The sequence below is a fragment of the Fusarium mangiferae genome (assembly GCF_900044065.1).
Source record: "Fusarium mangiferae strain MRC7560 genome assembly, contig: FMAN_scaffold006, whole genome shotgun sequence".
Taxonomy (NCBI): Eukaryota; Fungi; Ascomycota; class Sordariomycetes; order Hypocreales; family Nectriaceae; genus Fusarium; species Fusarium mangiferae.
Genome location: NW_024573926.1, coordinates 417422 through 432391, shown reverse-complemented (window position 1 = coordinate 432391; position 14970 = coordinate 417422). Strand labels below are relative to the sequence as shown.

The 14970-nt window shown below is 49.3% G+C and overlaps 6 protein-coding genes across 6 annotated transcripts; 2 read left to right on the top strand and 4 right to left on the bottom strand.

The window, feature by feature from the left end:
* Positions 1–844: 844 nt before the first annotated feature.
* On the top strand, positions 845–3172 carry FMAN_02894 (uncharacterized protein; the record flags this gene model as incomplete). The annotated part of the gene is made up of 4 exons (XM_041831643.1): positions 845–1110; positions 1167–1593; positions 1648–1860; positions 1907–3172. 4 exons carry the CDS (start codon positions 845–847, stop codon positions 3170–3172), a joined length of 2172 nt encoding a protein of 723 aa, XP_041682185.1.
* Positions 3173–3851: 679 nt separating this feature from the next.
* On the bottom strand, positions 3852–6367 carry FMAN_02893 (putative SCF complex member Cullin 1; the record flags this gene model as incomplete). The annotated part of the gene is made up of 5 exons (XM_041831641.1): positions 3852–4040; positions 4089–5980; positions 6034–6110; positions 6166–6252; positions 6300–6367. 5 exons carry the CDS (start codon positions 6365–6367, stop codon positions 3852–3854), a joined length of 2313 nt encoding a protein of 770 aa, XP_041682184.1.
* A 1159-nt stretch (positions 6368–7526) lies between these two features.
* FMAN_02892 (uncharacterized protein) lies at positions 7527–8713 on the bottom strand (the record flags this gene model as incomplete). The annotated part of the gene is made up of 2 exons (XM_041831640.1): positions 7527–8518; positions 8572–8713. 2 exons carry the CDS (start codon positions 8711–8713, stop codon positions 7527–7529), a joined length of 1134 nt encoding a protein of 377 aa, XP_041682183.1.
* Positions 8714–10584: 1871 nt separating this feature from the next.
* FMAN_02891 (uncharacterized protein) lies at positions 10585–10938 on the bottom strand (the record flags this gene model as incomplete). The annotated part of the gene is made up of 1 exon (XM_041831639.1): positions 10585–10938. The coding sequence occupies one exon, from the start codon at positions 10936–10938 to the stop codon at positions 10585–10587; it is 354 nt and encodes a 117-aa protein (XP_041682182.1).
* Positions 10939–11519: 581 nt separating this feature from the next.
* FMAN_02890 (putative phosphoprotein phosphatase X-1) lies at positions 11520–12929 on the top strand (the record flags this gene model as incomplete). The annotated part of the gene is made up of 4 exons (XM_041831638.1): positions 11520–11536; positions 11596–11719; positions 11771–11861; positions 11920–12929. 4 exons carry the CDS (start codon positions 11520–11522, stop codon positions 12927–12929), a joined length of 1242 nt encoding a protein of 413 aa, XP_041682181.1.
* Positions 12930–13740: 811 nt separating this feature from the next.
* FMAN_02889 (uncharacterized protein) lies at positions 13741–14373 on the bottom strand (the record flags this gene model as incomplete). The annotated part of the gene is made up of 1 exon (XM_041831637.1): positions 13741–14373. The coding sequence occupies one exon, from the start codon at positions 14371–14373 to the stop codon at positions 13741–13743; it is 633 nt and encodes a 210-aa protein (XP_041682180.1).
* Positions 14374–14970: the final 597 nt, after the last annotated feature.

Below are 14970 nucleotides of genomic sequence, written 5' to 3'. Positions count from 1 at the left end.
GTCGGTCCATGCTTCCTTCACTTACAAGGCGTGGAGTCCTAAGGTAGTTTCCAAAGGGCAGAGATGCGTCCAATTAATAATTCATCAACCCTTCTGAAAGCATTGATCTTGGACCCAGGGGACATGCATGTTTAATTGGTGATTTTCATTCAGACCTGCCCCCCTCTATTAGCACCTGAGGTACCTGGACATTGGCAAACCTAGGTTCCGTGATAGTTAGTACCCATCTTCCGGGCAGGCTAGTTGTTGACCCTGCATTGTCTATTTCAACCTTTCTTTCCTCCTATTTTCCCGGTCTTGTCTTGTCTCAATATCATCATGAATTGATGTGCATCATATTTACAACCCCGTTCGAAACAAGCGAGGCTAATAAGGTACTAAGCGGGCCTTTATCTTATCTGGAACTTAATACCCATTCGTCAAGAAGTCCTGTTTGGATACCGCATTTGTCGAGAGGAACCCATGATCGCTATGCGACCTTGAGCCTTCATTGATACTTACACCCTGTAGCAAGTCTTTGCTCTGGACATCTCGCCAAAACATATCGATATTTTCAAAAAGCCGCGGCATCGAACCTCGAATTGGAACTCATCTTCACTACCTACGATTCGGGCGCCTCGACGTCCAACGTTCAACAAATTCGTCTCCAGCCCTGGCACCGCAGCTCGAGTCAAGCAGCCCCCTTATCACGTCAACGAACCTTCACAACTGTCGATCGATCAGCCCCTCGCGCGTCTTGATATAAGCAACCTATAAATACATACATATCCTTTCTAAAATACTATTGTTGGATATCTACATGGCCGACTTCTAGCGCACGACCTCGAGAGAAAAAGACCACACAATGAGCTCCGACGAATCTCCCCCCAGCGGTCTTGGCGCGCCCGAGTCTCACGATGACCTCAAGCCCATACTTTCACCCATTCTACCCTCCTCACCTGCGTCGTCTACCAAGGTCGATTTCATCCCGCTTGTTACTGTTGTCGGATTCCATCACGCAAGGGGCCCAGAAGTCGAGAATTGGTTTGGAGCAGACGATGGGAGCGATCCTGCAGCTGACTATGGTTGGTCTTTGCTGCCTTTCATGGCTTTGAGTGATGGGGCGCATGCGTGAGTTGCTTATTGCGGTTTTGATACTTCTGAATGGTGCTGAGAAATCTGTCTAGATCTGAGGAGGACTTCTCGTACTTTACGCTGCTTCGCCCAGAGACGGAGACAAAACCCGCTACGTCACTATTTGGAATCTCGTGCACCCGACAACTTGATTCATCCCAGCTCATCAATCGCCCAGCTGATGTTACGCGATCCACTGTCCAGAAGGCTGTTGTGGTCATTGCCGATAGCCCTCAATTCTTCGGCATGCTTCGTGAGCGTCTGAGTATTGTCACGCAGGCTTGGTTTGCGCAGCGTGAGTTTACCGATGTTGAGATTCTCCGCAGATTCCAGGAAAGCCTAGCAGATGAGAAAACCAAGGGCATTCTCAATGACCAGGTAGATCGAGACCAATATCTCGGCATGAGTCTTCGTGAACTGATACACGAATACAAATGGCAAACTTTGGTTTTGTTGAAGTGTTGCCTCCTCCAACCAAAGGCAACACTGCCGCTTTTCCCTCCCGTGACGAAGATTGCTGACTGTTATTTCCAGATGCTCTTCTTTGGGTCGAGATGTGACAGGTTGTGCATGATGCAATTTTCTCTTTTGTCCTTGATACCCGGCCTCATTCGCAACCTGCAGGACAGTGCAGACCCAGAGTTGAATAGCTACGAGATAAGTCTATCAAAGCCGACCAGTTTGCGAACTAGTGATCGCAACTCCCTCCTCTGCTACATGGGCCTACCACTCCAGATATTTGGCAAGGTAAGTCTCGTCGCAACTCGATCGGAACAGGAACTGATTCAAATAGGGAAGCTTATTTGGACCCTATACTCCCCTGCAACAACTTGATATTCTCGCCGACTTTGGCACAAAGTCCTATATTGTCGGTAGTACAAACTCACTTCTCCTGCAGCAGAAGGATCGCTACAGTGATATCCTCATCAATCTGGACGAGGACTCAGTTGTTATCAACTCTCCGTCACTCAGAAGCGCTTTGACTCTCACCGCTGCGGACCGGAGGTGGATAGACTATTTAACTCATGAGATCAACGAGACATGGGACGAAGCCAACCCTAGCAGGCCGAAGACGTTGAAGTACGTTGGGAGCGAGGAGTTTATTAGGCTCCAGTTCGAAGAGTACATTCTCGCTCTTATCTCCTCCGTCAAATACCACAACTATCTCAACGCGAACCCAAACAACCCCAAAGCTATCCTCCCAGAGGTTGAGGGTGACCCTGTCGCAGACTTTGGATATGAGTGGGTAGAGGCTTGGAAGCGCACCGAGAACTACCGCATGTGGAACGCAAACACCGACTCCCATTTGTTCGATATTGTTGACCCTCGACATCCTTGTGCAGGAGGCTTGAACATTGAGGACGTACAGCGTCGCATCGCAGAGCAGGTAAAAGAACTGCATCTGGACGAGCGTTTTGCGCAGGGCAAAGAAGTCCTCGGTCGGAATCTTGCCGCCGGTCGTGAAAAGGCGTCTTTTGTTCTTAATAAACTGTATGCCGACATGGAAGCTTTGCGTGAAGCACAACGGCGTCGCGCTGAAGAAGCTCGCGCAGCATCACCACCGAATGGTTCCAGTCAGGCGGCTGGACAAGACCCTTCAAAAGCCGGACAGCAAGGACAATCGGCTGGTGCGCGCGCCGGTGCTTATATAGGGAGTTGGGCAGCTTGGGCTGGTGAGAAGCGTCGAACAAGTGGATGGGGTGCTGGCTGGGGTCGCAAACCAGCCTCCAAGGCTGACAAGTCGATGGACGACTCGAGTTCAAGCAGTCCCATCGACAAAGACTACCAGATGATCAGCGCTCCCGTATCTCGAGGTGGCAGTTCCGATGATGCAACTGCACGACCAGGGAGAGGAGTAAGCTTCAGCGAGAGCATCCTCTCGGGAGTCAGCGAGTCAGGCAGCCGGCCGACCTCGGGAATCAACAAGCCTCTTCCAGGTCCACCAGTACCTGGAAAGAAGGACGATGGCTTCCAGACCGAGGGAGTTGTTGGCTCGAAAGATAAACTGCCGAGCGCAGGCCCTCCTCGCAACGGGGACGGTGTAACGACTAAAGAATGATAAGTTAACAAAGAAAGCACCGAAAACATAGGATATGGACGGCCGCTTCATGAATATAAAGGTCATCAAAGCGGGCGATTTTGGCCGCATTGTGTATATATGAATATAGCACCAGTTGTATCTTGATATCGTTGGTAATCAATAATGAACGACAATGTAGAAAAATCGAAATGGCCTATAGTTTTTCACTTTAAATAAGTCCTTTACATGCACTGTTTTTAAAACTTGTCCGCTATACCTTTTTATTTCTTTCAGCAGTCCATTTCTACAGAGCCCTTCTTGCAGCCAGTCCCTGATCCCATGCCAACCGATTCTTCCTTTGCAAATAACTTTCTCCCCTCCCAAGGTACCAACTCATCAAGACCCAAAATACAGAGCATAAATAAGTGAATGGACACGCGAAAATAAACTTAGGGAGGGTCGAGGGAGAGGTAGCTACGTGCTCAAATTGCTGATCATCTATTGTTTACCAAGCCACATTTCTCATCATGTCTGCCCGTCAGACTCTCTTACCACGCCGAAGGAATTAAGAAAGTAGAGACGCTCATAACCGCCGAGAGCCCCGGATATTTATGCTCTCGGGAAATACATAATAAATCGGGCCTGATAATAGCGAAGTGCGGAGGCTGGGATGAAGCTCTCCGATTTGACCTCGAACCAATACCACTTAGCTAGAGGCTTAAGCTAGGTAACCTAGCTCGTCGTCTTCCAAACGCTCCAGATACTCCTTGTCTAGTAGGATTTCAATGCATTTCTTGATATCGCCGACCTTTGGAACAAATCGCGAGCGAATTTGGTTGATGGTCTCGCTTACGAGCTGGGTGTGTTTCATCTTCTTGCGAGCCTTCATGATCCGGACGATGGCAGACTATGTTGTAGTTAGTATGAATCCTGACAAATAAAGAGATATACATACTTGAAGAACCAGTTTTCGGTCTTCCTCAATTGTCTTGTTTGTCTCGGCCTCCTCCTGCTTGGCCTCCTTCACACCACCGAGGTTCAAGTTCACCCTGATCTTTTTGCTCTTGAAGTCGTAGTTTAATTTGAAGGATTTACCGGCTCCTGGCTTCTCACCAGCCGCGCCGGACATAATGAGTACCTTGGCCTTTAGAATAACAGCGAGTGCCTGATCCAGAACCTCCTTGCTCAGTTGAGTGGCGCTGAGCATATCCTCGTAGCTGTAGGTGTCCTTCTCGTTGAAAAGGAGGAGAATGGCCATCTGATAAATCGAGACCTGGAAGGTGTACGGAGTCTTGCTGGCCTTGCAATAGCCAGCTTTGATCTCGCCCTTGCAGAGATGCCACAACCACGTGAGCTTACGCCCGTCATGCTTATGCTTGTAAAAGCGGATAAAGCGCTCGATCTCGGCCGCAATCTCGGGAGGCGGGTTGAAGTCAGTGCTCGGTGCTGTCAATGGCCAGAATCCAGTGCCCAGAATCGAGAAAGTTGAATCAACGGCCTTGGTGTATTCGACGCCCTCAAGATGCTCGCGGAAATCTTTATTCAAATCCTTGGAAATTTGCATGTCCTGGAACATACGCTGAAGTTTGTTCGTGTATTCAAAACCACACGCCTCCTTGAGTTTGCTGATCATGCTAGTCTCAGCATCATCTGAGGAGGAGTTGCTATGCACCAAACGCCGGGCCAGCATCCGCGAGTAGAACTTCTGGAAGACATCCTTGTCCTCAATGTACTTAAAGACTGTCATGATCTGACTCAAAGTACGTTCCAATTCTGCCTCTTCAATACTGGTGCTACTCTTTCTGAGCAGGACATCAGTGTATTTAGCTAGAAGTTCAGGCGATTTGTTGGATCCAGCCTTGCAAACTTCGTTTCGATTGACAAACTCCCTACAGGCGTTGTCAAGAGAACGTGTAAACTCTGGCTCATCATTGAAAGCTCTCTTCACAAGGCCCTGGTACTGGGTGTGAATTTCGAGCAGAGCGTCGACGTAAACCTTTGGTTCGAGCTTGTCACCCTCTGACGATTGGACCTTCTGCACAGCAGCGAGTCCAGCCTTTCTCACGTGTGTCTCAAAACGGGCCCTAAGCGGTTCGAGGCCCTCAGGGATTCTCGAAAGAAGGTTGTACATTCGTGCCATATCCTCTTCACGGTCGTTATCCAGAAGCACCTGGAATTCTTCCCGAAGAAGACTCGAGTGGTCGGCGATAAGAGCTTGATTACAAGTCTTCTTTAGAGGAATGGCGATGTCTTGATGCAGGTACATGCGAACGCGCTCCTCTTCTTCAGACAGACGAGCCTCTGCCTTCTTCATGTATTCCACGACGCTGTTCTCGGCAACAAATTGCTTGGACTCTGCCATGTAAAACTCCTTGGTGGCAGTGAGGAAAGGACGCTCGAAATGATAGCGGTAGACATCAAGTGTTGACTTGGAGGGGTCTGCTTCATCCAGTCCCAGGGAGACAAATGAGTCCACGACTTGCTTGATTTGGCCGTGTTCGATGGTTTCGCCGTTCCTTTGTTTCTCCACAAGCTTAAGCACCGCGTCCATAACCTTGTCACTGACCTTTTCGAACAGCTCCTTCCTCCATTGCACAAGATGCAGGGTGTAAACGTCGTAGATATTCTTCTTCCCTTCATCGATTTCTCGCTTGACCCAATGTCTATTGAGATAACGGAAAAGATGGTGGATATATTTGGCGGCAACTGTGTAGCGACCCCATTCTTTGATATAGAAAGTGAGCAGCGCCTCGTCGGTGTGGGCCTTGCTTTCATTCACAAGGCTATCGAGATGATGGTGGAGGTAGTCGATCAGCTTGTTGTAGAGCTCTTCCCCTAGTAGATGTGCTATTGAGCAGTTAGCTTGACAGGCCGTAAACACATGTTTAGGGATGGCTTACCGCCTCTGTGGTTACTGTGCATAGCAGGACCAGTCATGCCAACTGCTTTTTGGGATGTACAAAAGTTATGGACAGCGCTGTGACAAGTCAGTGGACGCTTCTGATATACTGTTTGTGGTAAAGGTGACTAACGTGTAAACACCCATGTACATTTGCATGTCGATGCCCTGCTCGAGATCGTTCATAACGCGTGAGATACCAGCTTGTAGATAAGTCCATCTATTCGGGTCAGTTTTGACAGTCTTAACATGAACAAGGCTACTCACGTTGCCCCAATATCCTCTCTGTTGGGTATCGGGGGCATTTGACTCGGGGCGCCCATCTTTGCGGCCATGGTCTAAAAAGTGAAGATAGATGGCGGTTCAACGGTGGTGTTGGTGATGGAGGCGGGGTCAGTCTCGAGGGGTTCGACGCGATGTCGTCAGAGTCGACAAAAGGTCGATTTGCACAGAAAGAGTTAAAGGTATAGAGCTGTGACCAAAGCGCAATTATGCGACGCGACGATGGATATGACGATCAGGTTTGACGCTCGAGGGGATATTGTCCCGGCTGGTGTTGAGCTAGGTAGGTACTCAGGCACGACTGAGAGCAAGGTTGAGCCTAGAGGCGGTTTCGGATGTGCAGTAGTAGGTAGTTGGTAAGTCGGTTTTGTGCTTTTTGTGGCAAGGCAAAATGCAGTCCATAAACTTAAATCATCCTAGACATATGAGTCATCAGAGGGAATGAGTGAGAGAGAAAAGAAGAAAGTGAAACACCCATAAAGTGATTCTTGACAGTCAAATAAATGCACAGGACGGGAGAGGATCAGGCAGTCAATGTCAGACCGCAGTAGCTGGACTGAATATGACAAGGCGTTGGCTGAGGCAAGGCCAGGCCACAACAGGAGGAGCAACTTGCTGTAGAAGGCTTAGCGTCGGGATCTGCCGCTACATACCGCCCTAGGCTGATGGCCGGGTTGTCTCCGATAAACAGGGGTGAAGTACCTTAGGTACTAGGTACTGTGGAAACCTTCCAAGTGAAGCATCAAGTAATTATGGGTAGGGCTAGGTACCTTGGTAATATACCTTCAGCCTGAAGCGTCATATACATGAGCATGCAGTGCTAACTGAATGCTAAACACTTAGTAGTAAGATATCTTAGGAGGTAGGTACAGGTAAGCGACGCAAGCCACAGGCAGTGGTTGACACGAGTTCGACAAATAGAGCCATCTCTGCGCGTTCCAGCAACAGACACATAATTAAGCTTTGTTCTTTTGATCCATTCACCAACCCTAAGGTCGTTCTCGAATACAAGAAACATGCATGTGTAGCACGTGTATTTGGTTATCTGTAATACTAATAAAGAGAAAAGAGAGCAGCAATGAACGCTAAGCACGGTCTACCGTGATATCAATGTCCCATATATTCCTACCAGCCGCCATAAGCACTCCCTGCTCAAAAGGGTATCCTAAATTTGCAAATCGAGTCCGTTGCTCCAGTCTTCCCTCACCTTTCCTAGATATGCAGCCCATCATCTTCACCTCCTCCCAGGCGTTCCACTGTGCGGAATATGTTGACTGCAAAGTTCATCGTCCAAGCAATCAGACCCATGAGCATGAATGCTGCCAGCGCTTTTGACAAGCTCCTCACTGCTGTGTCGGACAAGTTATGATAGACAAGGCTCTCGAACGCAAGTGCTGTGCTTGCCGACTTGAAGATGATGAAAAAGAGGTCCAGCAAGATGAGAGAGATTTTGGAGACAACAGATCGTAACCCCAAAGGCTTGCCTGTGTACTCATCCCAGATCATATAACCAATGTATGGAATAGCCACGCAATCTACGGCCACGGCAACTATGGATTGTGTCTCTTCTGCTGAATCTGTGCTATCAACGTCTTCAAGCAGGTGGATCCGCGCTGCAATAGCAAGGGCAATGATAGAAGTGACCATGACGCTCAGTCTAAACACTAGAGGGGCAAGAGAGTGCCGAATAGCTATATTCCATAAACGTTTGTACGGAGCTAGCGTCCTCTTCTTCCGTGAAACCCTGGCTTCTTGTGCATCGTAAGGGTGGCGGGCTGGTGTGTTGAAATTCGGTTGTAGGTCGTTTAGAGCCTCAACGTCCACCACTTTCGAGTCCTCGTTGGTCATGCGACCCCATGCCGAAGATTGGACAAAGTCTTGCCATGCTATGTTCGGCTGTGAGGTTAGTGCTGGTTTATGTCCCGGCACAATGACGGGTTCTGCGGATCTCAGATGGTCCCATTTCCTGCCACGCATCGAGGCGCGGCCATAGCGCATAAAATGGGGGATTTTGCCTCTTGTTTCCTGGCCCTGGCCAACAAGAGGATCTTGCGGATCGACGAAGCCATCTTGCGAGATTCGTCTTTGGGGGTCACTTGGTGACGAGTTATGTTGTGGTGGGACAGCGCGAGTGGGAGGCTGGAGCAGCCGCAGTTGGTCGTCGCTTACTGAGCCATGTTTGTCGTCCCATGAATCAATCCAGGCTATTTCTTGGGTTAGCTGAGAAGTCAAGCGATGGAGTTATAAAATCACTTACGTGGGAGGGACCGAGGCGGGCGCAGACGGGCAGATCTGCCAGCGACAGAGCTGCTCAAAGTGCGGCCAGAATCATAGGTCCGTGGAGAGTCGTGATAGGTGCCAGTGCCAGTGCCAGTTCTTGGAGGAGAGGGAGAAGTCATGACGTGAAATCAGTGGCGGCCCGGACGAAGCTAACGATCGCGATGTTTATGTCTTCAGCTGGATATTGAAGCCGGCGAGGGCGATCGCAAAGCGTACCCAGGACAAACTGGCATGGCAGTCGAAATATTAAAGCGCGGCTGAGCCGGCGACACGTGGGTTTGAGTTAAGATGCCGAGTCTAGGTACCTAGGTATTGTGTTTATAGAAGGTACTGGGTGAGTTATTAGAAAATGGAAGGGTATTCGTGACCGTCAACGGCTCGAGTTCAAGAAAATGTGATGGACACAAAAACGCACACGACACACAGCAAAAACACACAATAGTTGGAACGTAAGGTAACGAAATAGACTGGGAAATTAGAGACTGGAGATCCCCGTCCTTAGGCTTTTGACGGGCGTTTCGACGCGCCCATAGCCTGGTCTGTGCAGGCTGGGTCAGGACCCCCAAGGCGTCATCCATTGACTGTTAGTGGGCGAGATTACCTGCTGAGCTCTAGAAGCGCTAGAGCGTCATAGGCCGCCAAGGCGCTTCCAGGTCGTTTGCATTCATTGTTCCTTGCTTTGTTCCTCATGGACGCATGCATTTCTGTGTAATGAAATCATCGAGGCCTAACGGTCCATTGTTCCCAGCTACTATGCTGTACACTCTATTATCTTGAGGGTTTATTGCAGCCTGGCCCTCAGTCTCTATTATCTACATGAAGCATTGTAAGCATTGTCTCTCATCCTCGCAAGATACCCCTGCCAACCTATCAACCCCAGTCGTGCCCAGAAAGCCTAGTTCTCGTTGCATACCTTCTGGCTGCCTCCTTGCAGCAACGCAGATCCTTGGTTGATAGGCTCCAGGCACAGAGCAACAGGGTCTCTGTGCCTGGGCTTGATTTCGATACGGATACGTGAATAAATCTCGAGGTTTTGGTCAATGACAATGGGTAATATCACGCGACACAATCCGATGTGCCGCAATCACGCGAACCAGATACACATGCACTCATCGTATCCACAAGTTTTCAAACTTTCGAAGGAAACTTGCGTCCAGACCAGGTTTCAGCTAACTTAGTTAAAAGCCTGCGGAGAAGATAGCCTTCGCTTGCCGCTTGTCACTATCTTCAATTCTCCGATCGTCCCTCATCCTTGAATTCAACCCCACAGGTATTAAGCCAATGCTAATGTATTCTGCTACCACCAAATTGAGCGACCTATTTTGGGATATCTCATGCGCTTGATCCCACTTCCTCACTGCTATATACTATGTATGACTTACCCAAATAGTAGCCATGACCTATACTTTCTGGACTTCAGGTACTTGTCTCAATTGGATCGAGCTTGTTTTTCCTAGGTACCTAACCTTACCTTGCTTCGAGGTGTATGTTGCTCCGCAAGCTACTCCGTAGACATGTAACCATTCATATCTCATTAGAGAACCATCTTAGCAAGTGGTTATCCCGACTTCTTCACTATCATTCCACAATTGTTTTCCCAACCAAGGGAAACATCGTGGCTATTTGGCAAACTGATGTAGTATGACGGGTAGCTAATTATGATTTTTTATTTCCCCCCCTGTGCCATTTCTAATCCATGGTTGTTGGGTAGGCGTAGCTAAGGTATGTTTCGACAAAGGTTGTCACCTAGGGCCTGGGAATCGAGGAGGACCATCACCCTCCAGTGACAGTCGGTCCCGTTCTCCAAAGACCGCACTCTTCTATAAATCCGTTTCAATGGTTTCTCCAAATTTGTAGGATCGTAGCGGATTTATATCAGACAGAACCCATGGGAGCCGCCCTGAGTGCTATTCAAGCATCCAGATCCTTACCAATGGGACTACCACGCTCGATCTATAGGGTTGAGATCTGTCAGCTCATTCTTTGCTGGTCATCGTCCAGTCTCCTTGTCGCTCTTGTGAAAGCCCAACCACTCGCCTAGCATGCCACCCGGCTTCGGCAGTGGGCATTCCCTCCTCGCTCTATCTTGTGCGTTCTCTGCCTCGTCGCCCGCCACATCGTTAAATTGAACGATCCCGTCTTCGACTTTGGGGTTGGTGTCCTTCCTCTTCCATCTCATTCGTCGGCCATTCTCGTCAACCATAACATCTCCATCGGCGAAGCGGGCCCGTGGTACGGGGCAAGGAAGCAAATGGGGAATCGTGACGACCAGAAAGCATGCGGCGACTGTCGTTGCGAAGAGCGACGATGTCATTCGCGATTTTGGGTGAAGGAGTGGTGGCATGATCCTGGTTAGGTCTGGAGGTCGTTTGGTGGTAGTGTGGACTCTAAAGGTCTCAATTGGTCGTCAGCGGGTGTTTCAATGGGTTCTAGATGCCATTGAACTCACATGACAGCTGTAGCATCGTCCTCCGGACAAGCATTGACCAGGTCAACGTTGCCGACAGTATCGAGCGATTTGTGGTGGTGATCCAGAATTCGTCAAGACTCACCCAAACCTGAGTTATGATGTGACTCTCATTGGCTACCGGGGGAAGGGGATTGTTTCGGCCTCGGCTCTATATAAGCCCGATCTAGAGCCATTCAATTGGTGGGGCAGTTGTGTGTCTCCACCTCGAAGAGCGTCACTCAACACCGCGAAGTCGCGAAATCTCCAAATCCCCAACTACAACCAACACGCGAGACCAGCTTTCAAGTCACCCCCGCGATCAGCTTAAATCACGTCGCATCGCATAGCATTGCATCGCATGACAACTCCTGGCTGCACACGATATGTTATGATCATTTTCTTCGATAAGGCTTAGGATTAAAGATTAGCGGCGCGCGCATCCCCACGTGCCAGCCCACCAACCCTACCCTTTCACGATGAGCGACCTCGATAAGTGAGGCTGAATGCCCGATCGCCGGTCTTCGAATTCTTGAGCTAATAACTCATTCTCAGGGCCATTGCGCAGCTGCGCGCATGCCGACCGATCCCGGAAGCGCAAGTCCGCGAGCTCTGTCATAAAGCTCGGGAACTTTTAATAGAAGAGGGCAACGTCGTCACTGTAACGGCACCAGTAACGGTATGCCTTATGCCTTTATGAACGCTCAGCAATGTCTGATTCTCTTACTAGATATGTGGTGATATTCATGGCCAGTTCCACGATTTAATGGAGCTCTTTCGAGTTGGAGGCGATGTTCCAGATACAAATTACCTGTTCATGGGTAAGATCAGTCTTAATCACACCTTACCAACTTTCACACCTCTAATCAAAACTCTTAGGCGACTTCGTCGATCGCGGCTTCTATTCACTGGAATCTTTCCTCCTTTTGCTCTGCCTGAAAGTTCGATACCCCGATAGAATGACACTAATCCGCGGCAACCACGAATCTCGTCAAATCACCACAGTCTACGGGTTTTACGATGAATGTATAAGAAAGTACGGCAGCGCCAATGTTTGGCGTTACTGTTGCGACATCTTTGATTACCTGGCGCTTGGTGCGATCGTATTGGGCGCCTCCAACACCATGTCGCCTGGAGTGGAACCTGTCGATGACGAAACCGAGATCGAGGTTTGCGACCAGAACGGCTCTATAATGAGCCGTTTTCCCCGACGTCGGCCAGATGATAGATCGCAAGATCAGATCCAAAGCCCAGGTGGGACAGCAATGGACAAGACAGGCCCCCCAGGATCGGGCGCTTCAGGGTCAAGCGGTGGCTCGGTGGGAAATCCAGCCGGAGCAGTGCTTTGCGTTCATGGTGGTTTGAGTCCATTGGTCGATACCGTTGACAAGATTCGCTTGATTGACCGCAAACAAGAAGTCCCTCACGAGGGTGCCATGTGCGATCTACTCTGGTCCGACCCCGATGAGATCGACGGCTGGGGTCTTTCTCCACGAGGTGCAGGCTTCCTCTTTGGAGCTGATATTGTCAAGGTGTTCAACCATCGAAACGACCTGAGTCTCATTGCCCGCGCGCACCAGCTTGTCATGGAGGGATTCAAGGAAATGTTCGACGCTTCCATCGTCACTGTGTGGTCTGCTCCGAATTATTGCTACCGCTGTGGAAATGTTGCTGCGGTCCTGGAACTCTCCGAGGACGAATCTGGCACAGGTCTCTTCGCCCGTAGCAACGGTGATGTTGGCAGAAGCGATGGCGGTACTGGAGTCATGATGGAGGGTGGTATGCCTCCTAGGAGCGGTCCTGCGCGGCGATACAGGGTTTTCCAAGCTGCACCCCAAGATTCGCGAGGAATGCCTGCCAAGAAGCCAGTTGCGGATTACTTCTTGTGATCATCTATCTTGCCATTGTCTACTATTTTCACATCTACCGGCCACAAATGTGGCTTTGTATCACGGAATTAACTTGGGATTGGGGTTATGGGCAGGGTATGGAGTTCGATAATATTCAAAATTCATTATATACCAACTGAGTCAAAGGGTATCGTCATGGTACGCCTCTTAAAATGCTTGATATCCACGCAATGCAGTTCGATCAGTTCCAGGCTACTTTCCAGCGATTCTAAACCCATGCAACAAGCCACTCATACTATCAACATACCTCCTGGTCCCTGGCTTGGATGCAGCTCCGCACAGTTGTCAAACCTCTCGAGCAATTCTAACCAATCTTGCAAAGTGTCGAAACTTTCAATGGACCCCCAGCTTGAGGATGCGGGGTTCTCGTAGACCTCGATCTGAAACATGAGTGCCTGTTCGGTTTCGTTTTTCCTTCCCATAGGTGTCAAGAGGTATGGCATCCTTTTCAAGGCATCACGCAGAATGACTTGGTCTTCAGTAGACAGTCTTCCACGATGTCTGCAAATGTCAGAGATAAGGGTAAGGACAGCGGCGGCAGCATTGACCTCATCGATGCTGAACGCCCTGTTTGTGTTTAAATCATGCGACACAGCGGGCTCGGGGAATTCCAAAGCCGTTGTTGTTTCTGAACCCGTCTTCGAATTGAAACTATCAGGGATTTGGTCGAAGTTGTAGGCATGCTTTTGACAGATGTCAGCGGATTCTTTCACCTCATTCGACGTATATTCTGGTGCCCTACCACATCTAGACAGCGTTTCTTCTTCACCACCACCAAGAAGTCTCGGCCTCAGGATCGAAGGTGTTTCGCTGCATGTCGAAGACAGTCGCGTCCTTTTCTCTTCCTCTTCCTTGTGCCATGAAGTATGGCGCTTGAATCTTTTTCGCCCGACACGAGTCCGAAGGATTGAAAAGAGTTCGAACCAATCTGAAAATCTTGAGGAGGTGCTTTCATCTGTGCCATACGGACCGTAACGCCCGTTTTCCGCCGAGACTTCCTGGTGCTTCCTCTTCTTGGCTTGCTTACCCATGTTGGATGCAGCTTGCTTTGATCCTTCTTTGATACTTGGTGATCTGCCTTGACAGTGGATAAGCCTAGGATTGGAACCGATAGTTTGATGTGCGGTATGCCCTCAACTCGACAAGTCAACGGGATGCTAAGTCTTCTATCGCTTGTATGTTCATCGGGAAGTATGTAACCGTTCCCAAGTGAAGGGTTTGGGATGTTTGCAAATGCTTTGCATCCGGGTCGGCGAGAGGTTTTATAGATGTGAGGCGACACGTGTTCCGCACAGCACAAAGTGTTGAAGACGCCATCAGTAGATTGTTCGACTGCCTGTTCGTCAAGAGGTGGTGCAGGTATGATCTGGTCAAGCTCTTCCCGCTTTGTTCCTATTGGCATTTCCAGATTGGCAGAAAGCATTGCCGCAGATGTTTAATTGTCAACTTGTGAGGTCGCGAACGGTATCAAGGATGTGAATGCTGAAGTGAATGATCGTACAACGTTCGGTTCGAGAGACTACTTGATTAATATTCGATATGAGAAATAGCATGTGTTGGTATCTCCTATTCTTAACGCCCTATCAGCAATCGCTCTTTGAAGATTGATGAAAGACCCATTGTTCCTTCGGGCTCGTTGTTCGTTTTGTCGCTGTCGACGTTCGACTTCTGCTTTATGTTCCAAGAATTCTGCAAGACATGCCAACAAATAAGACCTTTGTCTGTAGAGGACAAAGCTACAGGAACATCATCGTATGGTCGACCTCAGCCTTGTCGCTGGGTTTCCACTGTTTGTTCATCCATAGGCTTCTCCCAGGTTTCCTTTCATTACCCAGTTCACCATGGCAAGACATGGAACACCACGCGCATACCAAGCTTGGATGTGTTTCGAGAAGACGGGCGACCGATAGCAAACCCATATCGATATGTGGGGTAATGCACATCGCCGCCAAAATGCGAGGTCAAGTCTATTGATAGGTCGAAGGAGCTTATGCCTAGCAATTGTACCAAATCCTCTTGA